We start from the raw sequence: 26,953 nt of genomic DNA on the forward strand, positions 1-26,953 counted from the left end.
CGTTTCTCAGATACGTATCTCCGTTTACACGGGTACTTAACACCGGCCCGAACGGATCCGAAACAGGTTGACCCAATGAATGCTCTAGGTCTGGGTATGTAAGGTCTAATATTGAATGTTGACTTCAGATGAACTCGTTTGATGTACGATTTTTTTTTAATTATTTGTGACGTTCCACGGCAAAAGGTACCTTATGGCAGTTGGCGCTTACGTCGCATAGCGCCGCAATAATAATAGCGCGCGGCGGCGGAGCGGCGTTAATAATAGCGTAAGCGCCAACGGCCATAAGGTACCTTTACCCGTGGGACGTCACATTTATAACTGTGTTGATATAACATATTTAGCCAACTATACAATACAATATATTAATCGAAGTAGGTGTCCCTATCCTATATTGTCTACTATTTTTAATTTTAAACCTACTCGTCCCTAGTTTAAATTAAAACCTTCATTTTTTTGCTTTTAAGCTAACATATTCATCATTAATTACATAGGTAATTAATATAATTATATTTCAATCAAAGAAATACATTTTAATACATTGTGTAAGTAATTAAGTAATATAGTTTCGTGAAGAATAGATGTGCAGACAAATACTACCTATATTAGTTAAAAATAACAGATAATAACAGGTAATAAGTATGGATTACTTCGTGGTTATTTCTTATTATTATCAATTTACTGCTGAGCGAAAACAGCAAATCTGCCAACGACGCAAAAAAAAAGTACACACAAGCGGCATTCGAAACGAAGGATTTCAGGCGAGAACCTTAAAAAAATAAAAACCCATGCTACTTTGGTTACCTAGCGATTATATTGTTAAGAACATTAAGATAGATCTCAAAATTGGTAATCATTCATGTTCACTTGGGTCACTTTCACACGAGTGTTCAGGTAATAAATGCCGGCCGCTGGTGTTCCATTCATTAGAACGTGTTGTTTTCCAATACCCTTTTGTCTGATATCGCCGAAAACAAGTAGGTTCCCAAACCATTATCAGAACTGCCACAACCAATTATAAGCTTTATGTCGGTGTAATAAGGTGAACACGTCTACACAAGAAATTGTAACAAATGCAGTGGCACATGGTTTACTATAATACTTAATACCTAGATGCCTGGCTTACGTAAGTTAAAAAATAATACGATTAAAAAATATACATTTCTTACTGACAGAATATTTATTCGATAAAATATACCTATTCGAGAAAACTCACACATACATTGTAGGTAATATCAGTAATATGATTGACAATTGATTGAATTTTAATTATAATTATACTTATAGGACTTATATCTACAGATTATTAAAAATATAAGAGCTGTTTAATAATGTGCAATTGGTAAGAATATTGTATGTATACCTACCAGATCATGCATGGCCAGTTTTTATCGTACAGTCTTCTCTTTATACTCTTTATTGCTTTTATTTTTTATTACTAGCACTTTATATTTATTGCTATCAAATTATATAATAAACAATAAAGTATTAGTATTTGAAGTCTTATACAAAATACTATTTTGATAGTAGCATGTAGGTATACCTACTGTATTACTAATTTTCTACTCGTATTGCAACATTGCAAGCAAAAACTACCTGCTCAGAAAAGGGTTTTGTAAACCGTTTATTGAATTTCGACTCTATGAACCATGAAATAAGGTTAAATATGACAGAAACTCCTCATGAATCTTTTGTCTATTCATTTGTAGCTCTTAAGTACCTACGCCGGTTCGTTCCTTCGCTACTCGTCAAGGACGTCTCCGGAGCCACGGGTAAATAAGATCCGTTTCTTCGAATACCCGTTTATCCGTGGGAACGGATCTTAATTACACGTTTCTTAATTACACGTGCGGAACGGGCCAGAAAACCGTGTACGTGTTATTCGGAAACGGGTATTCGAAACGTGTAAACGAAACACGGACTCGACCGCGAGCCCTAGTCCTAACCTGGCCCGCCCGGTCACCCGACTTAACGCCATTGGTTTTTTTTTTCTATGGGGAACTCTGAAAGATAAGGAAGGAATACTCAACACCAGTGAAGTCTGGAGAAGAATTATTAATAAAAATTCGAACGGCTTCCGAAGAAATAAAGAACACTTTTGTAAACCTAAATAATGAAATCCGTTTAAAATTAAATCTTTGTGCTGAAAACGGTGGTACACACTTCGAAAACCTAATTCATTCTTCTTCTTCAACCTAGCGTTTTCCCGGTCTAGCGCCAGGGTCCGCTTTCCTGCTCAGCCTTCTCCACTTTGCCCGGTCTTCGGCATCCTCAGGTGTGAAAACCTAATTCATTAAATTAATAAAAAAGCGTAATTGTTTAACATAGTTGTTTATTTTACTTTACTCAGTATAAATCAACACATCGAGAATTTAAAATACGTACTGATAAGCATGATCGATATTTTAACAAAAGGTCATTCATTGATTTTAACAAAGTAATCATCCCTTTCCAGCTGTAGTATGAGTTAAAACAATAAGAGACATGATTTCTTTCGGATATAATCATGGTTAATGGCTTTGGTTATCTAACTCAAAGGAAAAGATTTTATCGCAAAGTTTCAACAATAATAACTGCACTGTACCTACTGTTGTAGTAATTAATAAAGTTTTGATACAATTTGTGGTATTTTGAGGTGCCAATCAATTGAAATAATTTCAACGTAAACATGATCCTAGACATAACTTGACACTTCTTGTCATGGAACACATGTCACTGCATTCGCCGTGCATCGTATGATATCGGAGTGATTCGTGAAATGTCATGCTCGCTCTCTGTTTCTCTACTTGAGATTAATTAAACTCGCTCACTCTCTGAATAAAGGTTTGTTCACAAAGAAGCGGTAAATTAATATGATTTAATGTGTACTGAAATAGTAGTTTAATTAAAATATATAATTGGACCCATGTTGATATAACATTATTTACTCGTACTGTCGTCAAAAATACGTGGTTTAAATCTTTCGGGTTATTAAATCCCGCGGTGTATAAGATGAAATGATGCATTAATAAAACTTTAGTTAACTAACAATATTATATTAAATCATTAACAACTTTGACAGCACGATCTCTTCGCAGGTAGGTGCTCTACAAATAATCTCTCATTATTAAATTATACAACGGGACTTAATCGCGTATCGTAGTATAATTTAATAATGTGTAAAAATCGTGAAAGTTTAAATCAGTGTAATCTCTCATTGTTACGAAAATGTTGGTAGGGTGGCTTTAGGTTACTTTTCGTTCATATCGTCTTGGATATGGGTGAACATGGTGTTAATACACTCAGTATCAATCAACCTGTAAAGATATTGTAGCCTGGCCTTTTCTCGAAAAGACTTCTAGAAAAATTTACGCTCATGTCGTCTCGGATATGAGTATATTTGGTATCAGTGCATTCAGTATAATATCCTGAACACAAATATATGAGATGACAAGCGCGAAAGTGGTGAGGGTAGTTACTGTGATGCAAAGTTTTTACCATTTTTCTTTTAAACATACCATGTGGGGTACCAAATGAAAGGGCCTTGTGAGTAGATCACAAATATATAACATACTGTAACACTTTTACTACTTAATCCAACAAATTATTTGAAAACGTTCACAAATTTCACAATGAGTTGATTTCCAACTGCTCTAAATTGACTAAGATAACTTGATCCCAAGTTTCCTTGCAATTATACGTAATCGAGGGCCAGGCTCATACTAGTTCTCATGTCGCGATGCGCTATCGCTAACAAAAACTAAGCGTTACGAATTGCTGACATTTGCTTCTTTTAGTTTCTCTACTCAAGCATCGGATGACAGGATCGTTGAAAAGGGACAAACATATCCTTTGACGTTACGTTACTCTTCTCGTGAATTGTCAAATTTTATAAAATAAATAAAAAATAATTAAAAAATTAAAAATAAACAAAAATAAAACCAAAATAAAATAACTTAATATAATATCTTTTTTTTAAAAAGGGAACCGCCTTCAAAAAACCAACCCACTGAAAAGTACAAAATAATTTTTATATGACACCCCTTTACGTGTCCAGTCCCTATCCCACGGTGTAAAGCAAATTTTTGCCAAAAAGTAATTAATACCTAATAATAAGAAAATTAATAATCATCCGGGTAATTACTTAGTTTTTGAAGTCGGTGCCAAACCAAAATTTTTGAGATCCGATATTTTAGACAACAAAGAACGCTGCACTTGCATTATAAAGACATAGTTAGTTTACTCATTAATTTAGTTCTTGTAGGTACTACGTACTCGTATTGTTTTTCTGATTGGTAGTAGACTGTTTTTGTTGGTTTGGCACCGCCTTCAAAAACTAAGTAATTACCCGGATGATTATTAATTTTCTTATTATTAGGTATTAATTACTTTTTGGCAAAAATTTGCTTTACACCGTGGGATAGGGACTGGACACGTAAAGGGGTGCCATATAAAAATTATTTTGTACTTTTCAGTGGGTTGGTTTTTTGAAGGCGGTTCCCTTTTTAAAAAAAAGATATTATATTAAGTTATTTTATTTTGGTTTTATTTTTGTTTATTTTTAATTTTTTAATTATTTTTTATTTATTTTATTTTTTCCTTTTTAGTGATAGGTAGGTACTTCATTTATTTTAGGTTTTGGGCTAAATACTAGTTTGTTAGGCTCTCCATTTAGTCTACTAATGTTGGTGATGGCCTAACTCGATGATAATCGCGACACAACATAATATGATGTTTTGGTGCTAAACGATTTGTATGTATATTGCTCCCACTTCCACTCCCATTCCCAGTCCCAGTCCGAGTCCGACTTCCACTCCCACTATTTTATCTAAATCCATTTTAGCAACATAAATTTGTTGGTAGGTATACCGATAGCATGGCCACCGACCGGGTCCAATTGGTTTTTCCAAATCATCCATGTACTGTACACTAAATCCTTCTCCAGAATGTAACAAACACTTTTCTGAAAACCGCATCAAAATCGGTTCAGCCAAACGCGAGATAATCACGAACAAACATACACACATACATACGTACATACATACGGGTCAAACTGAGAACGTCCTTTTTTTAAAGGCAGTTGGAAAAAAGTTCATCGACCCACCTAGTGGAACTCTGCTACATAGGCACACGACGACAAGTCGGTTAACCAAAACAAAGTGTGCCTATGTTGCACCAAACCTAAGTTCCACTAGGTACAGCAAGGGTTCAGCATCAGCTCTATCTTGGGTACTGCTCTCCCAAGTGCTCATCAAGATGTGACGGATTACCAAAATAGCGTGGGCCTATGTTGCACCAAACCTGAGTTCCACTAGGTACAGCCAGGGTTCAGCATCAGCTCTATCTTGGGTACTGCTCTCCCAAGTGCTCATCAAGATGTGACGGATGACCAAAATAGCGTGGGCCTATGTTGCACCAAACCTGAGTTCCACTAGGTACAGCCAGGGTTCAGCATCAGCTCTATCTTGGGTACTGCTCTCCCAAGTGCTCATCAAGATATGACGGATGGCCAAAATAGCGTGGGCCTATGTTGCACCAAACTTGTGTTCCACTAGGTACAGCCAGGGTGAACCCTGCCAGCCAGGGTGGTTTGGTGCATCAGCTCTATCTTTGGTACTGCTCTCCCAAGTGCTCATCAAGATGTGACGGATGGCCAAAATAGCGTTGGCCTATGTTGCACGAAACCTGAGTTCCACTAGGTACATCCAGGGTTCAGCATCAGCTCTATCTTGGGTACTGCTCTCCCAAGTGCTCATCAAGGCGTGTCGGATGACCAAAACAGCGTGAGCCTATGTTGCACCAAACCCGAGTTCCACTAGGTACAGCCAGGGTTCAGCATCAGCTCAGATCCATGTATACTAAAACCTTCTCCAGAATATAAGAAACACTTTTCTGAAAACCGCATCAAAATCGGTTCAGCCAAACGCGAGATAATCGCGAACAAATATACATACATACATACATACATACATACATACATACATACATACGGGTCAAACTGAGAACCTCCTTTTTTTTTGAAGGCGGTTAAAAATTCGAAATTAGCTTTGGAATTTGTCCGGGTGGCTATTCGAAGTATAACTTGGTGGACGGTACTTACTAACCAAATAAGCTTGAGATCCAGTATCATAGATAGTTGTAAGACTTCAAGGGTCTATTTATATCTGACTGTGCATCCTGTATTCTAAACGTTTTGTGAATAGATATAAAAATTGACACCTATCATTTTTCACATAAACACAAACACTTTATGCATTGAATTATTAAACCTTAACGCAATGCCATAAGTCATAAGGTATATTTTCCTAATATACCTTGATGCTAATTAGAACTTTGTTATAAAAGATGTCATTTTATATGATTCGCGCGTGCATTTCACTCGTACTAGATATAATATGTATTGGTGCGAGCGAGACGGTTGGGCGAATGATAACAAAATGATATCTTTTTGACATCTTAAACAAAGTTTGACTTGGCCTCTGTGGAAGCCTGGAAATACAGCATACTTCATTGACTTTTTATGCTGGAAATTGATTTAATTATTGCGAGAAAAATAAGTATGTAGTCTTCAATAACTTGTACAGTTATGTACTGCCAAAAAACTAGAAGTGTCCATTAATTGTGTAGAACATTATTTGCTGTTTGTTTCCAAAATCATGCTGCTATTCTGCGAATATAGCAGTTCCTCGGGCAGATAAATTAAACATGATCGAAACAAATACTATTAAATTAACCACAATAGTAAACTTTTCTCTCAGTGTGGGATATTCTCGGTCATGGAAAACATACAAAATTATTGTTTTTTTCATTAAATCTATAATTAATATTATTGTCGGGAGAAATTCTGACTGTGTAGTCGTGTAAGCTTCATAGCCCATTCTTCAAAAAAATTCTAGTTAGAAATTACTGTTTAGGTAGTATAAAATATAAAATAAAAAAAATGTTATTTCTAAAAAACGGGAACAGATATCAAGTTGTTAATTCGCAGACGGGTATTCAATATGATATATAATTCACCCGTGTAGAAACATTTTACTGTGCAATTAATGTAACTTTAACTTTATATTGACTCCACTATTAGTAATTCGGTATTGTTAGATTACAAAGTAATCTGGGAATCGGTAATCAGATTACAAAGTAATTTCGAGTAATCGTGGAACCAGGAATCAATTACGAAATGCCCATCTCCATTTAATATGTCTTTGTCTCACGGAAGTTTTGTTATTAAAATTGCCCATCTCTGCTTGAGAGTGAATGAACATTCGCTCGATTGTCAACGATGATGGCACCTATCAGTTAATCAAACGGTAAATAAGCAGCTGTTAACGTTACCTACTAACGTTAACAATGGTGTATCGATACCTTTGACTTAACGTTAGCTCAAATTGACAGCTGCTAACGTTACCATTTTGTTACCGGTAAAGAGTAGTATAACTAACGGTACCTCGTCTAACGTTAGATACAACTTAACGTTAAATCTGTCACCTTGTGGTAACGATACCAACTTTTTAACGGTATTTAAAGCCCTGAGAGTACTACACTTTGAAACTCTGGTAGCCGTTTAAGAAGTGTAGTACTCTTACGGTAGATGTCGCTATGAGCCTCCCGAGGGCTCATATATGGTGGAAATATTCACTAAATTGGGTACGGTCTTGGTAGCTCAGATGGAAGAGCACTGTACTAGTGATCCAGTGGTCGTGGGTTCAAGTCCCACTCAAGACAGCGAATAACTTTAAAGGCTTGGCAATAAACACGCAGCAAAAATACCGAGAAAATTTTATGGGGACTTTGCAATTTTTGGAAATTCTCTTATTCTATACTTTAGTATATTTTTTAATAAATATTCCATATTTCAAGGCGTCAGACCCTGGGGCTTCAAAACCGACTTCAACTACAACGACCTCCGAAGAGACGGAGACGACGTGATACATCCTTACTCCTATGGCTCCTGGAAAAGGGGAAGGTGGAACAATTCGGGTACCAGGAATAGACTGGATTATGGGGAGTCCAACTTCTATAAGCCGAGTTATGGACCTCCTAAGAAAGGTAAGATTATCGTTGAACATATTTGTGTTGGGCCCTAAGATAACGAATGACAAATGTATGTGGGACCAACTTCAGGGTATGCCCTTTCCGATATTTTTTTTTATCAAAATCGGACTACTCTATAAAAAGTTGTGTCGACACGTATATATACAGGGTGCTTCCTGTAACAGGAGCAATAAATTAAACTAAAGGTTGTACTCCTCAAACTGACCAACATTTGTTCAGCAACTTTTAAAAATTATGAATCCTTTAGACTTCCTCTTTTTCATACAAAATAAATATTGCCTTCAATGTACGCTGACATCAGTGTATTTGACGTTGCTTGTCACGCTTTAAACATAACAAAATTTGCAATACATTGCGTCTTAGAATAAACTTGAAAGTGTAATAAAAATTAAAAAATGAGTTATTTTCAAAAGTTGCTGAACAAATGTTGGTCAGTTTGAGGAGTACAGCCTACAGTTTAATTTATTGCTCCTGTTACAGGAAGCACCCTGTATATATATCTATATACACGTCGACTTGAGAACCTCCTCCGTTTTTTTCGTCGGTTAAAAAGAGATTTCATGTAGCGGAGATGAGAATGCTAAGGTGGATATGTGCAGGGCCGGATCTAGGGTAGAGCGAGTGGAGCGGCCGCTCTAGGCGCCGGATGGCAAGAAGGCGCCAAAATGGCAAATGAGAAAAAAAAGTTTTAAAAGACGCAAGTGCGGCGAGGGGGGGATTTCAATGAAGGGCGCCAAAACCCGATTTCGCTCTACCCTGATCAAGGGCTCGGGCCGGCCCTGGATATGCTGTGTGACGAGATCGAATGGACAGGATAAGGATCGAATGAGTATAGTGTAAGAGGAAGCCTGAAACTTGCACCAGCCGGCGAGATAGACTATCCGTCCCTCTTTTATTAACACAGTTAGAAAAAGACGGGTAGTCTATCTCGCCGCGAGACGCTGTCGCGTCAATCATGTGCTAGGGGTGCAGTAGTAGCACTGACTTAATATAAAAGAAATAGACACACAAAGCAGAACAAAAACGTCAAGAAATGTGGATCCCAATGACGTTTCGCACCATTTGCATTGATGATAAAAACGCTTACGTAAATTTTGAGTCAAGATAAATGTTTCGTACAAAAAAGAGCTTAATGTCGTAAGCATTAAGTGTCAAATTTGCAAACATAAGTACCAACACTGTTAAAAAATTTAGTCCGATGGCACTAAACGTAACGTATTTACGTCAAACAACGTCAAACGAGAATAATGAACGAATGGAGTCACTTTGGTACACTTTAATATGTATTACTGTACAGGAAAACCAATTGAAGTAATAAATAAAACAAATTTAATTTAATCGGGAGCTCAAATAAAATTAATTCGTGGTTCAAATTCAAACAAATTAAATTTTTAATTCGTAAGTATACGTCTTTAAATACTAATTTCCTTGAAATAAATTCTACTTATTAAATAACTGTGTATTTAAGATCTACATTTACTCATAGCACGGGTGCACGGGGAAATTTAGATACTGATTGGATTTTTTTTATAAAGTCTACCTATACTTTATAAAAAAAATCCTGTGGTTGTCACTGTGTTCCCACAGCTTTAGCATTTACAGTTAGTCGATATAAGCCCTTATTGGTGGTGTATATGTCGGAAACAGGGAAATGGGCCGAACACACAAGTGCCGTTTTGCCTTGTTTAAAACTGCATCACCCCTATCTCTTGCTATAATTAAATAGCAGTCCACATTGCACGTCGCATAGGTTTTCTTGGAAATCTTCAATTTAAACATAATATTATTTCTTATGAATTCCATATAAAAATAAAAAAAAATATTGACCTCACATCGACTCATTAGAATTTTGTTCCTTGACATCCCTTCTTTGGTACTAACAAATTAATTTATTCAAAACCATAAAATTACCACCAGATTACATAAATTATGTAATGCTATCCAAAGAACTAACCGAAAGAAATACATTCCATCCTTTTTCCTTGCTTTATCATTGTTATTTTTACATATTTTAACGGCACATTTCGTAATTTTTGACAACTTCACATTTGAGCGTTTCAAACAAGACTAAACGAAAAAGTAATGCATGATCTGTTTTGACATCACTTTTGTGGGGCCATTTTTGGCGGCTGATTGGGTATCCAGTTCTTTATACTATATCAATGAGTAGTAGATCTACTAATAGATAGTAGATTAGATAAAGTAATGTTGAATCGTCTAGTGTGGTACGGTCATGTGAAGCGGAGGCATGAAAGTAATTTGACGAGAAAGGTATTACGAATGAATGTAGAGGGAAGAAACAGAAAAGGAAAATCGAGGAAAAGGTGGATGGGCTGTGTGTAGGGTTGCCAGATGGTCGGGATTCGGCGGGATTCTCCCGATTTTTAGCACGTGTTCCCGATTCCCGACAAAGTGAAAATTGTCCCGAAAAACAGCATCATGTTATAAAACAATAATTTCAAGTTCTAAACTGTTGTCGAGCGAACCAGCGACCCGCGTCGAGCCCGTCAGCGCAAGCGCGGGGCGCGCGTGGCGAGATTGGGCAGAGCAGCTGAAGTAGTGCCAATGTAAAATATCGTTGTTTTTAATACAATTAATTTAATTTGAATGGGTTTTTTCCCGACTTAAGGCCCAAAATCCCGAAATTTTGATATTTTTTCCCGATAATAGCGCCTTTCGATCTGGCAACCCTAGCTGTGTGAGAAATGATATGAAAAAGTGGAATATGAGGTGATGGGCGATAGAGAGGTATGGAAGAAAAAGATATGACAGACGCGACAGAAGAAGAATCTTTACAACACATCTGCACATTTTTATACAAAATCAGCATCAATGATATTATCGAACGAGCGAGCGAAGCGAAGCGAAGTTCTTACATTCGACTTGGGACACGCGGCTGGCTAGGGGCACGTCCCGGCATTTCAATGTTTTTAAGCTGAACTATCAGAGGATAGTTTGATACACAATAACTTAAGTAAATTTGTTCTAATTTCAATGAAATTGGGTAAACGTGTAGTTGAGGGCATTATATTTTAGTCATTAAATTATGAGCAGGCTCGCTCAAGGGGTTATTGAGCTAGAAGAGCTTAGAAGGCCAAAAAGCAATTTGAGAGGGGTCTTGCTATTCTGGTCATCTTTTTTGCAAGTCAGTATGGTCGAGTTTGGTATCAAATGAAAACTTGCTCGGCTTACACATTTATATATATTTTTTTAATTTACCATTAATTAAACTACAGTTCTATGCGAAACGCGAGTTCTCAGTTCGGGGCGAACTACTAGTATAACCATAGATAGGTTATACTCATACTTGAGGAGCACAAAAAATACTTCCATATTTATTTCTGTGCCTACGAAGAAATCTGTTATTTTTGATTAATTTTCTCATTCCATCCATCTTTGTCACACTCGTTGTTAAACATAAGGTCGTCTCCTTCTCTTTCGGTGCGGTGGTTAGCACGTGCACATTTCTCGCTTGTCCAGCCGTGACTAAAGGCAACTTGTCCAATTTGTCACAAGGTAAGCGCTTCAATTTTGGAAGGCCTATAACCTATCTTGAGTTATAAATCATTGATCAGCATGTGTTTCTTTTATTCAGGGCCAGAGTGTACATCCGAGCGTCGTCCCGGCCTGTCCCTAAGCACTGGCTCTATCAGAAGATCACTCCTGGCCCACAATGTTCTTGAATGTGAGGCGGCCTGCTTCGAGGAGAGGGAGTTTAAATGCGTCTCTTACAGTTATCGGTAAGTTTTTATAACAAAATAAATATTAGAGGACATCTTACACAGATCAACCTAGCCCCAAACTAAGCAAAGCTTGTACTATGGGTGCTAGGCGACGATATACACACTTATATAGATAAATACATACTTATATACATACACAACATTCATGACTCGGGAACAAATATTTGTGTTCATCACACAAATAAATGCCCTTGCCGGGATTCGAACCCAGGAACATCGGCTTCACAGGCAGGGTCACTACCCACTAGGCCAGACCGGTCGTCAAAACTTCAACAAACAACAACACAACAACAACTTCCGTGAGACACAGACATATATATTAAAAACGGGTCACTCACGTATATTAAGTCGAAAACGCTCCACATGTTTCACTCCGTACCGAGGAGCATCATCAGGAGCTTGCGTTAACGGTGACGGACCGGCGCAGACTGCGGTCCAGAGGCGCCGGTGTCGGTAGGGGGCGCGAGAAACTACCCTCGTTTACGGCTTCATTGAAACATGTCGAGTCAAGTTATTATTAGCCAATAAAGTGTCCCACTGCTGGGCAAAAGCCTAGGATCCTAGACTCCCAGTTGTTGAATGCGTCCAGGTCATCCCAACATACCTAGATTGACCACTCTTCCATTTCTATTCTTCAAATTCACAAAGGAAGATTTTTACAGATGTAGTGAATAATCCTTTACCATCGTATTTTCCCGGAAATGTTCGTATTGGTCATGCTACTTCAGTCAACCTCAGTACTTTTGGTTCTGAGACTAGACCGAAAGATATCAAGTTTTCTAATGTAAGGTACAATTTTTATGGTTCCGTACCCAAAAGGTAAAAACGGGACCCTATTACTAAGACTCCGCTGTCCGTCCGTCCGTCCGTCCGTCTGTAACCAGGCTGTATCTCACGAACCGTGATAGCTAGACAGTTGAAATTTTCACAGATGATGTATTTCTGTTGCCGCTATAACAACAAATACTAAAAACAGAATAAAATAAAGATTTAAGTGGGGCTCCCTACAACAAACGTGATTTTGGACCGAAGTTAAGCAACGTCGGGCGGGGTCAGTACTTGGATGGGTGACCGTTTGTTTGCTTGTTTTGCTCTATTTTTTGTTGATGGTGCGGAACCCTCCGTGCGCGAGTCCGACTCGCACTTGGCCGGTTTTTTAAATGTTCCATGTTGTTGCAGGTACTCCAACTCCCATGGTTCTGACAACTGCTTCCTCAGCGAGCGTCCTTACAGGGGACTCGACTTGGCCACAGACAGTGGATCTGATGTGTACGCAATGCCACAGGACTGTGCTGTCTCCGTCTCACATAAACCTTGGGTTGAGAGCGGTAAGGTTCAATATTGATTGGCTCCAACTATCACCGTTTAGATTACGTTCTTACCGATTACTTGACTTGGCCACGGACAGTGGATCTGACGTTTACGCAATGCCACAGGACTGTGCTGTCTACGTCTCACATAAACCTTGGGTTGAGAGCGGTAAGGTTTAATATTGATTGGCTCCGATATTTATCTCGACAAATCTCTCAGAGATATCGATGTATACAGAAATAGACCTTGGATTGAGAGATTGGGTTTGGGCACCTTGGACCGTCATGATATAATATCTTAGAAACGAGGCTTGATTTTCAGAGTCCATCTTGCTTTTACTGTTCGTGATTCGTTCGTTAATATTATTATGTTGCCACGCCCTTGTAGGGTCCATGCTGTACCTAATCTAAGTTAACACCTGTAATACCATGGATTGCGATTAAATGATTATGATTATGATTATGATTATGATTCCTCCCCTCTTTGAAAGACAGTGAACTAACGGCCAGCTGACCAACCACATTTGACAGACTGATCAACGTCAGGCGCCGGCGCTTTACTATGAAACTTTCCATACATAAAAATTTACATACATACATATAATCACGCCTATTTCCCGGAGGGGTAGGCAGAGACCACGGATTTCCACTTGCTACGATCCTGACATACCTCTTTCGCTTCCGTTACTTTCATAACATTCCTCATACACGCTCGCCGGTTTTAGGGTACTCTTGACCTGGCCTTTCTTCAGGATTTCCCCGATCTGATCAGAGAAAGTCCGCCGAGGTCTACCCCTTCCAACTCCCTCTTCTACTTCTCCCTTATACATAAAAAACCAGCCAAGTGCGAGTCGGACTCGCGCACGGAGGGTTCCGCACCATCAACAAAAAATAGAGCAAAACAAGCAAAAACAAAAAAAACGGTCACCCATCCAAGTACTGACCCCGCCCGACGTTGCTTAACTTCGGTCAAAAATCACGTTTGTTGTATGGGAGCCCCACTTAAATCTTTAATTTATTCTGTTTTTAGTATTTGTTGTTATAGCGGCAACAGAAATACATAATCTGTGAAAATTTCAACTGTCTAGCTATCACGGTTCGTGAGATACAGCCTGGTGACAGACGGACGGACAGCGGAGTCTTAGTAATAGGGTCCCGTTTTTACCCTTTGGGTACGGAACCCTAAACATTAGCGAACTCTTTAACGATACGAACAGTTTGGTACAACCGAGCCTAAATCTATTCATTTTACAGAATGCTTCTGGCATGTCCGATCCGGAGTTGCAGTCTCAGAGACCATTGCCAGAGCGGCAATAACGGTGGGCGGTCTTGGTGCTTGCGAGGCTGAGTGCATCAGAGCGCAGGGATTCTTCTGTAGAGTATTCAGCTTCAGGTAACTTAACATATTCGGTGCATTAAGGCACAGAATAAGTAATAGTATTATCATTACAGAACGGACACGCACCACCCCGCCCCGACTCGGATTACCTCGCCCGCAACTGGCCGCGACATGAATGTGTGCGTAAGTCGCTCTACTGAGATTCCGTCAGGATTCCGTCAGAAACTCAATGACGCGTGTACAGACGTGCCGCGCACACATATAAACGCAAATCATTTTTGATGTATGGCGTGTCCGTCCTGTGATTAAGGGATCCACAGACAGGACCGAGTGGAGCGGCCGCTCTAGACGCCAACTGGTAGGGGGGCGCAAAAATGGAAAATACTGTGAAAACAAACCTAAAAAAACCGGCCAAGTGCGAGTCGGACTCGCGCACGGAGGGTTCCACACCATCAACAAAAAATAGAGCAAAACAAGCAAAAAAAGCGGCCAAGTGCGAGTCGGACTCGCCCATGAAGGGTTCCGTATTTAGGCGATTTATGACGTATTAAAAAAAAACTACTTGCTAGATCTCGTTCAAACCAATTTTCGGTGGAAGTTTACATGGTAATGTACATCATATATTTTTTTTAGTTTTATCATTCTCTTATTTTAGAAGTTAGGGGGGGGGACACACATTTTACCACTTTGGAAGTGTCTCTCGCGCAAACTATTCAGTTTAGAAAAAAATGATATTAGAAACCTCAATATCATTTTTGAAGACCTATCCATAGATACCCCACACGTATGGGTTTGATGAAAAAAAAATTTTTGAGTTTCAGTTCGAAGTATGAGGAACCCCAAAAATTTATTGTTTTTTTTCTATTTTTGTGTGAAAATCTTAATGCGGTTCACAGAATACATCTACTTACCAAGTTTCAACAGTATAGTTCTTATAGTTTCGGAGAAAAGTGGCTGTGACATACGGACGGACAGACAGACGGACAGACAGACGGACAGACAGACATGACGAATCTATAAGGGTTCCGTTTTTTGCCATTTGGCTACGGAACCCTAAAAACGGCACCCATCCAAGTACTGACCCCGCCCGACGTTGCTTAACTTCGGTCAAAAATCACGTTTGTTGTATGGGAGCCCCCTTAACTATTCATTTTATTCTGTTTTTTAGTATTTTTTGTTATAGCGGCAACAAAAATACAATTAAAATTTCAACTGTCTAGCCATCATGGTTCATGAGATACAGCCTGGTAACAGACGGACGGACGGACAGCGAAGTCTTAGTAATAGGGTCCCGTTTTCACCCTTCGGGTACGGAACCCTAAAAACGGACGGGTAACTACGGACGGACACTGAGCATGGAGCGCAAAATTTTTTTTTTTTTTAATTTTCTTATATCTCGCTCTACCCTGATCGAGTACCCGGGCCGGCACTGCTCACGGATTACCAGTTAGCCGGACGATATCAACCTGTCAGTTGCTCGGAACTGTCACCTTTTGCGTGTAACTTACAGGCGGTTATCGTCCGGCGAACTGGTAATCTGTGGGCCCCTTTACGGGAAGCATTTGGCCGTATTTGACTTTCCGCCGGGCAGCAGCTATCTGCGCTTGTCTTACCCCTAAGGAAGAAAAAGATGACTATACTGCCGATATTCTAACTTCAAGTATATTCCATCCCACCAAAGACATTTTCATGTAAAATTTTGCCAAGACGGAACCATAAGGCTCGCACTGTCAAAAAGTTATCAGATCTCAGATAGAGCCAAGCTTCTAACTCTATAAACCTTAACTTCACATACTCTATTCCTTGGACAAAATATGTGTCTTGGCCATTTTTAACGCAGCGGAAAATACGTACCTAACTGCATATAGTTATATACTCATTTTTAGTTGTCTTTCACCTTTTAATTTAATGTTTGTTCCTCTTTCATTTTCTCAAAGGTTAGCTGGAAGAGATCTCTATTAGGGATAAGTTCGCCTTTGTTACTTACATCTTTTACTCTCTTGTTTCTGTATTGTAAACTTGTTTATGTGCAATAAATGACATACATACATACATTTCCAAATTTTGAAAAAAAATCTTACCACCTTAATCTTACCTTAACCTAACCATAGATATCGAGTCAGGGATGTTGCGGATGCCGATTTTTTGACATCCGCGGATGCGGATGCGGATTTTTAAAGGCTCACATCCGCGGATGCGGATGCGGATGTCAAGATTTTAGTAATTTTTATTTCAAAAAACCGGCCAAGTGCGAATCGGACTCGCGTTCCAAGGGTTCCGTACATTAAGTCCCATTCACTCTTGACTGCTCATTTCTAATAGTTTTTTTTGGCTAATGACTAAATTACCTAGCAGTCTAGCACTTACGCCGATGCTAAGACGTTCCTGTACCGACCTGTTCCACATCCGCATCCGCATTCAACTCCGCATCGATTTTATGTGGATGCGGATGCAGATGCGGATGTTGAAAATAATGCGGAAGTTCCGCTGTTGCGGATGCGGATGCGGATATTCGCAACATCCCTGATGTCGACTACGAAATAAAACTTACGTTTTGATAAGACTGATGTATGGAGTCACTCTAACCATAGAGAAAAAAATACATAGAGTGCTCACTCCATACATCAGTTCAGACTATTAATTTCAGTGTCTACATCTAGCATCGAGTAGCGGCACTATCAGTGACATGCTACTTGACAATAGATGTAGCACCGACCGGAAAGTCTTATCTCAACAGCATAAGACTTTCCGGTCGGTGGCGACATCTATTGTCACGCAGTACTGATAGTTCCGCTACTCGATGCTAGATGCTAATAGTCTTTCTGGTACTAAAACTGATGTATGGAGTGAGCACTCTATGTATTTTTTCTCTATGCTCTAACTTACCTTTCAGGTTTTCCGCCCCAACAATAGGCGAAGAGCTCCCCAACTGCATCCTAACCACATCGGCCCCCCCCTCCCTCTCCGCCGGGCGGGGGCTCCGCCCCTCCCTGGGACATGAGCTGTACGCCAGGGGGAACTATGGGAGGGGTTGCGAGCCGGCCCTGTTTGATAACACTGCCGTTAGCGAGCCCAAGAAAGGTAAGACTAGTGGCTCTGAGCTGTAAACCCAAACCCACGGCTCCGCCATTTTGAAAAAATAAAACAAAAACCACATCCCCCCCCCTCCCTCTCCGCCGGGCGGGGGCTCCGCCCCTCCCTGGGACATGAGCTATACGCCAGGGGGAACTATGGGAGGGGCTGCGAACCGGCCCTGTTTGATAACACTGCCGTTAGCGAGCCCAAGAAAGGTAAGACTAGTGGCTCTGAGCTGTAAACCCAAACCCACGGCTCCGCCATTTTGAAAAAAAAAAAACAAAAACCACATCGCCCCCCCCCCTCCCTCTCCGCCGGGCGGGGGCTCCGCCCCTCCCTGGGACATGAGCTGTACGCCAGGGGGAACTATGGGAGAGGCTGCGAGCCGGCCCTGTTTGATAACACTGCCGTTAGCGAAACCAAGAAAGGTAAGACTAGTGGCTCTGAGCTGTAAAAGTGTAAACCCAAACCCACGGCTCCGCCATTTTGAAAAAAAAAATCAAAAACGAATCGCCAAAAAATATCGTTCTTGCTCACAAAACATACGAAAGCATTTTTGCACAAGCCGAAACGGATTTTTGCTTCGCTTGGTTAATAAAACCTACTGCCGTATTCGAACTTCAAGATATTCACAAGAGACGACACGTACTAGATCCATTAGATACGTTATAGTTTAGATTTCAACTAGTTCTCTTTTGCAGCGCAATTCGGGCAACCAATGTCACTTTTACGATAGATCGTGTTAGATATCTATTAGATGTGAATTAGATCTCTAAGTAATATCTTGCGGAAATCGTTCAAGAGTATCTCTAGAATCGCGGAAATGTCAAATTTGACAGGTTAGATCTTAAACATATCGTTATCGTATCTTGGCGATGTCTAAAAGATATCTAATAGATGTTTATTACAAAATCCGAATCGGGCCCCTAGTTTCTAGATTGAAAGGTCCGAGGGCACTTAGTCGCTTATAAACTGGAGTCTATGTCAATTCTTGCGATTGCAGTTGCCATTTTAAAAAGTCTATCCTCCTAAGGCCCAAGGTCCTATAGTACCCATTCAGTTCGATGTCATATAACCATGTTCAATTGTTCAATTGGAAGAGAGTCGCGTTTGCTTTGTTTCGTTTAATTTTCAATCAACAACTCTATATTTCCTACAATTTAGGTTCAAATTTCAGTGGCAAATTTTGGATGTTTCGTTTGTATGGCCTTAGGAAGATATTTTAAAAACTTGCTCATGTCTTTATTTGGTAAACTTTCAGAATGCTACCTCCAATACGACAATGCCGCTAAACTGATAGGCTCTGCCATTAAGGGCCACGCCAGGGTACGGGACGAGCAGTCCTGTGGAATAGCCTGTACTGATGCGCCTTTTAGATGTCTCAGCTTTTCTTTCAAGTAAGTTTATCTATTAGGATACATTTTTTCGGACTTATTTAACTATTTGCATTCAGAAAATGTCAAAAAAGCCCTGCAATTTTCGTGAAAAACATAATTTTATTAATACCCCATATTCCCGCCCGATACCACCACGACCATTCCCCCTAAGAACAAATTAAATTACTTTATATGAAAATATTTTTATTTCGGTTTACCACGACCATTTTCTTAAAATATGTCTGTCACCACGTCTAATTGCCACCACCATACATGGTCTAAGAGCTAGCCACGGAAAAAGGTATGCAATTTATAGAGCAACGAAAACCCTCTAGTTAGTGTGCCATACTATCATTCGCCTGGCAGCAGTTCAGCGGTGGGTGTGAGAGTGGTTGGGCAACAAAGGGGTTGTAAAATCAATCGTAGGTGTGCAATTTACAGAGCTCTGTGTTTGGTGTCATATAATAGCTAATTGTGTATTTAATTCAAATATAACAATGCCAGGCGTTTTATTTGGGGGAAAAGTAGTGCCAGGTGATGAAAGTACACAAACCACTTGAGCGCCTGCATCGCCTGCAATCGAAAAATGGAATCTTGAGCGTTGCGAGGGTTTCAAAGCACGAGGGTTAAACAAAATTTGCCCCCGAGTGAAACACAACATTTTTCACCACACCAACCCGAAACAAATATTAAATGTAAAATATCAAACAAAATCAAACCAAATCAAATCCAAATGAATGTTATTAAATATTTATCATGCAAAATCATCATTTAAAAGTCAATTCTACCAGCAAACATAGGAAAACAACTCAAAATTAGCATTTGATTACTTTGCCTCACATGTGAATAAAATGCAACTTTGCTATCAGTTTTTGAACAATCAAGAGAGCCTTTACCAGTTGGTGTGGTGAAAATAACTACTAAGCATCTCTGTTCCTATGGACACAGTCACGACTTCAAGGTTTCTTGGCATTCAAAGGTTACATTTCTTTCAGCAACATCGCTGCCCCCGGAGTGGACAACTGCCTACTCTCCGAGATCCGGCTCTTCGACCTCCAGAAAGGCGTGGACTACGAGCACTCGACCGACGACTGGCTTTTCGCGTTTGATCTGTTCAACGGACAGTGCTGGAGGAAGCTTCATGGCCAGGATTATGAGTGAGCTACCTGTTCATTTTATTACAAGATGATGATGATGATGATACATATATACAAATATTATATATATATATATATATATATATATATATATATATATACATATATATATATATATATATATATATATGTGTGTGTGTGTATATTAGTATATTATAGCAATAATAATATGTATATTTGAAATAGTATGTTGTACAACATAAAAAATTATGTTTAATATTAAACTGTTCGTACTTTAAATTTTTCTTGCACCTATTACTGTTTGCTCTCTGTTTGGCCCGAGGGTTAACTGGTAGAGAATGCCTTCAGGCATTAAGTTCGCCTTTTGTACATTTTTTACTGTGCAATAAAGTTTAAATGAAATGAAATGATGATGATGATGATTACCTTAAACAGGCGTGTCTCACTACTCTCACTCCGCGATTTCGTCGCTTTGCTACAGGTAGCTAAAAGTACATCCGTTCGGCCCCAATTTTGGGGAAAGCCATAAGCCTCGCGTGGCGCTGTCGCCACCTAGCGGCCATATCTGTGCTGATCGTAACAGACGCGTTTTGTTAGAGAGTGAGTCTTCTGTACTTAGTACTATTATTTATTCTGTACCTTAAGACCACCACTATACAGCCGCTTTTTAAACGACATTGCTTTGGCACGCGCTGAACACGGTAGCCCGCCGCTCTCACAAAAGAAACAATGGCTTTTATGTCTCTGTTTGACCCAATGGTTGACTGGTAGAGAATGCCTTTTGGCATTAAGTCCGCCATTTGTACATTTTTCTTTCTCTGTGCAAAAAAGTTTAAATAAATGACTTTTAGTTGGACAGATTAAGGTCTTAGGCGTGCAAAACATTTGAGAAAATTCATACTAATACTTCGTCTTGGCATCACCGAATGGGCCCTATGGAAAACTCTTCATAGCTAGCACTATGCTAAGTGGGACCCATTTCTCTGCTTTTGTTATCTGTACAAGTGTGTCCTTATGTATTTTATCTTATCTTATCAATTGACCCATCTGCTGCAAGTAGTGCTGGTGGCCTAGCGGTAAGAGCATGCGACTTACAATCGCGGGTTCAAACCCCGGCTCGTACCAATGAGTTTTTTCGGAACTTATGTACGAAATATCATTTGATATTAACCTGTCGCTTTTCGGTGAAGGAAAACATCGTGAGGAAACCGGACTAATCCCGATAAGGGCCTAGTCTACCCTCTGGGTTGGAAAAGCAGCTGGCAGTCGCTTTCGTAAAAACTCCAATTCTTGGGATTAGTTGCCAAGTGGACCCCAGGCTCTCCAGGATCTCCGGGACAACGCAAGGAAGATGATGATGATGAATTGACCCATCTATTTCTACCTTTCATTTCAGTGACCATGCAGGAGAGCTGCCGAGGCCGCTATTACCACCTGTCCACACTTATCCGGGAGTAGACCGACCGGATGCTAGTGGGCCCGGCTATTTACCAGCTCCTGAAGGTAATAATATCTTGATCATACGCACTTAGCTTACAAATGTACCGTAAAAGTATAAAACTTTGCCCTGTAACATAACTTTGCCCACCGCGACGGACACATTTTCTTGTATTTGTAACTACCTACTTTTAAGTTATTTCGCTTTGACTGAACTGTGACGCGGTGGGCAAAGTTAAAAGGAAAAAAACGCTACCCTTATAGGATCACTCGTGCGTCTGTCTGTCTGTCCGCCCATCCCCCCCCCCCTTTTATCTCCGAATCTACTGAGTCTAAAATTATGAATAAAATACACAAAATAGTTCTTTACCTATAGATGACAGGAAATCCTATTAGAAATGGCAGCCAAGCGTGAGTTGGACTTAATGTACGGAACCCTTGGAACGCGAGTCCGACTTGCACTTGGCCGGTTTTTTCTTAAAAATTTAAATCTACAACTTGAACACGAAAGACAGTAGGAACCGGAAGGAATTCAGACTGTTGACCATAGTCAACCATTTTCTTTTCTTATAGTTCCACCGTACATCTCTGGCCCACCATCTGGCCCACCATCCGGCCCACCATCCGGCCCATCCGGCCCAACAGGCCCATACCGACCCGAAAAACCTTACATAGACCCCGGCTTCAAACCGAGCTACCCTTACCCAGAACCTAGACCTGAATACCCTAACTATAAACCGTTTGAGCCCTATCTTCCATCTAGTCCCAGTGGGTCTGGGTATCCTGGATCTGGGTATGAGAAGCCTGGATATCTGCCAGAAAGGCCTGGGTATAGGCCTGAGGGTAGGCCGATACGGCCTATTGAAAGGCCTTATCCTGGTGAGAAAGAAGTTGGACCTAGTAAGTATTTTGTTGTTTTTTTTTTTAGATTTTTTTTTAAATCGCAAGTTGACTTTAAGGCACATGTTGATGAATTACAATAGTTTTACGATACAAGTGCGGAAAAGGGGAAATACGAAACGAGTGGCGATAAATTAAAACACGACCGAAGGGAGTGTAAATCGACACGAGTTGCGAATTACCTATTCGCACGTGTATCGAACAACGTTTTACAATACATATGGCACTTTAAACTTTTGACATCGCACGAAAAGTGCTATTTTACGCACTAGTACGGGAAAATAGGACCATATGTACTGTAAAATTACTTTTCAAAATTCTTAATTGATTTTTGTATTTTCAGGTTGTTGTTTTTTCATTGTAGATTAGAATAGTAGAATTGCATCTTAAAATAATAGTAGGTAGATAGCAGTCATTCCATAAAAAAATCTCATTTAATAGCACGCTTCTGTAGTATGTGTATTTAGAAAAGTTGCTATATAGTCATTCATCTATTAGAGGTAGTTACTATGCGTAGATAGGTAGGTATAGTATACGTAGATAATGCACTGTAAAAATTGGCCAAGCACTCAACAACTCGTAGAATTAGACCAAGATAAGTCTGCAACGATTTTGATAGCACACACAGTGCAAGTGTTACTCATACGTCATTGTTTCATAGAAGTTTGACGTTTAAAATAACACTGGCACTGCGCAGCATGTGCTATCAAAATCGTTGCAGAATTTTCTTGGTCTAACTCTAGCGTTTTAGTACTTAAACTTTTGGACGCTAATGACCGATATATTCGCAACGTAGGTTCAACGCCAAAGACCGATTAATGGGTCACATACATGGTATAATAATATACTCCGCCTGGTACTCTCTTCCGAGATTCGCGAATGACCTAACTGGCACTTGCCTACGTCATCATGCTGTTTACAGGTTCTCAAACTTTAAAATGTGGGAGAATTTTAACCAACAGTGAAAATTATTTTAACGGCATTAATTTTAAGTTATTCATGTAGAAACATAGTAAAATAAAACAAATCTATACTGCACTTTTCACTCCTACTCTTACAGTTCCGAATAGAGCAGCCAACCATTTTCGTAACAAAACATTAATTACGAAGCTTACGACGTGAAAAGTTTGGAAAACACTGCGACTGCTGACACTGAGCGAGAAGGAAATAACAATTAACACGCGTTCGACAAGGACGGTCGGACAGGGACAAAATGGCGGATTGTCAAATGTGACAGCGCTATCCTGTGTTGCCAGTAGTGTAAACAGAATTACCCGAACGTCTGAAATTTCTTTCGTGAATCGGAAGATATTGCTAACGAATAATTAAAAATGACGTGTTATTGTAAAATTTAAGATAAAATACATATAAATGAAAATTATTAAATTATAAAGAAATAAATTAACTTATTAACCATAGATATAATGTACCCATGTAACATTTTATTTATTTATTTACATAAGGAGATCCAACAGCTAACTAAATGACAATGGAATCTTAAATAGATATATAGAGCCAATTACAGGAACTCACAAATAGATATGTAATAAAAACATATACTTAAGTAACACGCATCACATACACACACACACACACACATTGCAAACATGAAAGAGATAAAGAGATAAGACTCAATCCAAAACTAAACAGAACTAACAACATTCACTTACATAAACCAAACCTACTACCGGTGACAGGACACCAATATTGTAAAAACTACGAACAAAATAAGGATTGGATACTACATATACAAAGCACTCGCTTACAAGATAAATACAAAATGCCTAATTGAAACACATTGTCATTTTTTATGTTGAAATAAAGTGGCAATGTTATTGTGACGTAGGCAAGTGACACTCTGGGAAGAGAAGACCATGTTTTATTAGACCATGGTCACATATCACAGAGCAACATAGACCTACGTGCATAAAGTTCAATTTCAGTTTTGACACTTCGGTGACGTGGCGTCAGCGTGACAGCTTTTGTGTTTGACACGGCGTCGAAAAGGTTAATGTAACTGTCAGTGCGGTTTCTAATTTCGAATACTTATGTATATTTTTTACCTGTGTGTCATTTCATTAATTCAGCATTTATTTGTTCGTCTTAAAAAAAGATTTTTGTAAAAAAAAATATTCAAAAAGGCCTTGAGTATTTGAAGCAGGGATGTTGCGGATACCGATTTTCTGACATCCGCGGATGCGGACGCGGATTTTTAAAGGCTCACATCCGCATGCGGATGCGGATGTCAAGATAGATACATAAAAAACGTCTAATATTACATTTTAGAATTTTTTATTTCAAAAATTAGCGGCCAAGTGCGAGTAGGACTCGCGTTCCAAGGGTTCCGTACATTAAGTCCCACTCACGCTTGACTGCTCATTTCTAATAGGTTTTTTGGCTAATGAATAAATTACCTAGCAGTCTAGCACTTACGCCGATGCTAAGGCGTTCCTGTACTAACCTGTTCCACATACGCATCCGCATTAAACTCCGCATCGATTTTATACGGATGCGAATGCAGATGCGGATGTTAAAAATAATGCGGAAGTTCCGCGGTTGTGGATGCGGATGCGGATATTCGCAACATCCCTGATTTGAAGCTTTGAGCTTGACTCACACTTTAACCCACAGTTGCGGTATCCTGGAGCAAATACACCGTGTCAGGGTTCCCGTGCCGTGCAGGGACTAGTTGTGCCCAGAACCACGTGGCTGGACATTGGGCCTGCGAGCCAGAGGGGGGGGAAGTTGGTAAGAAACACATCATCATCATACCTGTGGACTCTATTTACATCATGTAATAGACGCTTTTATACTTTATCGTGGACATTCACGTTGGTAGCAATGGGCTACCGTTTTTGTGCTCACCAGTTGGCGCCGCTGTAGATGTAGGTCCAGAAAAACAGATCTCAAAATTCTTCTATACTTATTTTTATAAAATCAATACGTTCCAATATAATACACAAATGTATTATTAACGTTTAAATTTTGCATATATTTTAATTTACACTTTTTTTAAACCACTAACATTTATTGACCTATATATCTATTGTTTACCATGAATAAAATCAAAGATGGACAAATATTTACCACAATTATGAATAAGGAGTGAACAAAGCGATAAAAACTTGAAACCCCCAAAACTTCTATGCATTTGATATTTTGAAAGACCTCCGTCTACACTAGCGCCTCTAGCGGCGAGATTAAACTCATTGTTACTATATCGTTAAAACTGGAGAACTAAATGAGCAAGATGGTCGCTTATAAACAGAGATCGGACAAATTTGCGACATTGCTCGCAATAATGTGGACATGACTCCAAAATTGATTAAATAATTAATCATTTAATTAATTTCTTACCTGAGGTTTAATTTTCATTTCTAATCAATAAATAACACAAAGAGTTCTTATAATATAAATTTATTTAAAAAAATAATCAGTATGTTTTCCAAATTTTCTGTAGGTACTTATTTTTTTATATCAAAAATATATTTAAGTGCTATTTATTGACTACCATAGTCGTTAATATTAATATTTTTTTTAATTTTAGGATCTTGGGACTACTGTTGTGCCTCAAGCCACCGGTGTGGATACAGCGAAGGATTTAGCAAGCCTTGGTAAGGATTGTAACAATAATAAAATTCTACATGACATTAAAGCTCTCCAAGGGGCCTCTACGTGTTGGATCTATATCCGGGCAAGCCTATCAAAAGACCGGGATTTATAGGCACGTGAAATCTAAGGAGATACAAATAGTAAAAGCAATACAGTGCTACAGGGATAACCTTTGCGTGCGGCCATTGACGGTTTTTAGGGTTCCGTACCTCAAAAGGAAAAAAACGGAACCTTACACTAGGATCACTCGTGCGTCTGTCTGTCTGTCTGACCATTCCCCCTCCCCCTTTTATCTCCGAAACTACCTACTGGGTCTAAAATTTTACACAAAATAATTATTTGCCTATTATAGATGACAGGAAAACGTATTAGAAATAATGTGCAATCAAGCGTGAGTCGGACTTAATGTACGGAACCCTTGGAACGCGACTCCGACTCGCACTTGGCCGGTTTTTTTAGTTATCCTTTATTTTAACAATGGAAAATCAATACTTATAATGATAAAAGACTAAATTTTTGAACTTTTTTTAAACTTTTTCTTCCAGGTGTTACAAATCCGCAAATTTTTGAACTTAAAAAAAAAACCTTTTTCTTCTAGGTGTTACGTTGGCCCAGAAAAAGACCAATGGCGTCCATGTAGTGAAAAATACTACCCATACCATCAGCATAATGTACCACATCCATCCCAGGGTCACAGAGGTTCGTAGCTCTTATAGGTAAAGCCTTCCTTACTAAACCCTTATTGGCAAGTTCAAACGCTTTCCTTTTTAAAAGCTGTATGATGCAAGTATTAAACATTTTCATGTAAAATGTTGCCAAGCCAAGACGAAACCACTGTCAAAAAGTTATCAGATCTCTTGTAGAGCCAAACTTCTAAGTAACTTTCTGTTTGTCTACGTTTCTCTATTAATCTTCTGGTGCTTTATTTCATGCATTGTGTATAATTATTTATTTTAAATACAGTCAAATACCCCATTATATGATACCAACCCTAGTCCTATAAGAGAAGTAG

The 26,953-nt window shown here is 39.2% G+C and overlaps 1 protein-coding gene across 1 annotated transcript in view; it reads left to right on the forward strand.

The window, feature by feature from the left end:
* Nucleotides 1-26,953, forward strand: part of LOC134659077 (uncharacterized) — a 66,563-nt gene that overhangs the window by 35,317 nt on the left and 4,293 nt on the right. Inside the window, exons 9-20 of the mRNA XM_063514682.1 lie at nt 7,837-8,025; nt 11,627-11,771; nt 12,954-13,102; nt 14,339-14,477; nt 17,317-17,504; nt 18,760-18,895; nt 19,870-20,031; nt 21,389-21,495; nt 22,003-22,329; nt 24,961-25,077; nt 25,877-25,943; nt 26,540-26,640. Coding sequence (XP_063370752.1) covers nt 7,837-8,025; nt 11,627-11,771; nt 12,954-13,102; nt 14,339-14,477; nt 17,317-17,504; nt 18,760-18,895; nt 19,870-20,031; nt 21,389-21,495; nt 22,003-22,329; nt 24,961-25,077; nt 25,877-25,943; nt 26,540-26,640 — 1,827 coding nt within the window. The remainder of the gene's footprint in view (nt 1-7,836; nt 8,026-11,626; nt 11,772-12,953; nt 13,103-14,338; nt 14,478-17,316; nt 17,505-18,759; nt 18,896-19,869; nt 20,032-21,388; nt 21,496-22,002; nt 22,330-24,960; nt 25,078-25,876; nt 25,944-26,539; nt 26,641-26,953) is intronic.

The sequence above is a fragment of the Cydia amplana genome, chromosome 24 (genome assembly GCF_948474715.1).
Source record: "Cydia amplana chromosome 24, ilCydAmpl1.1, whole genome shotgun sequence".
NCBI lineage: Eukaryota > Metazoa > Arthropoda > Insecta > Lepidoptera > Tortricidae > Cydia > Cydia amplana.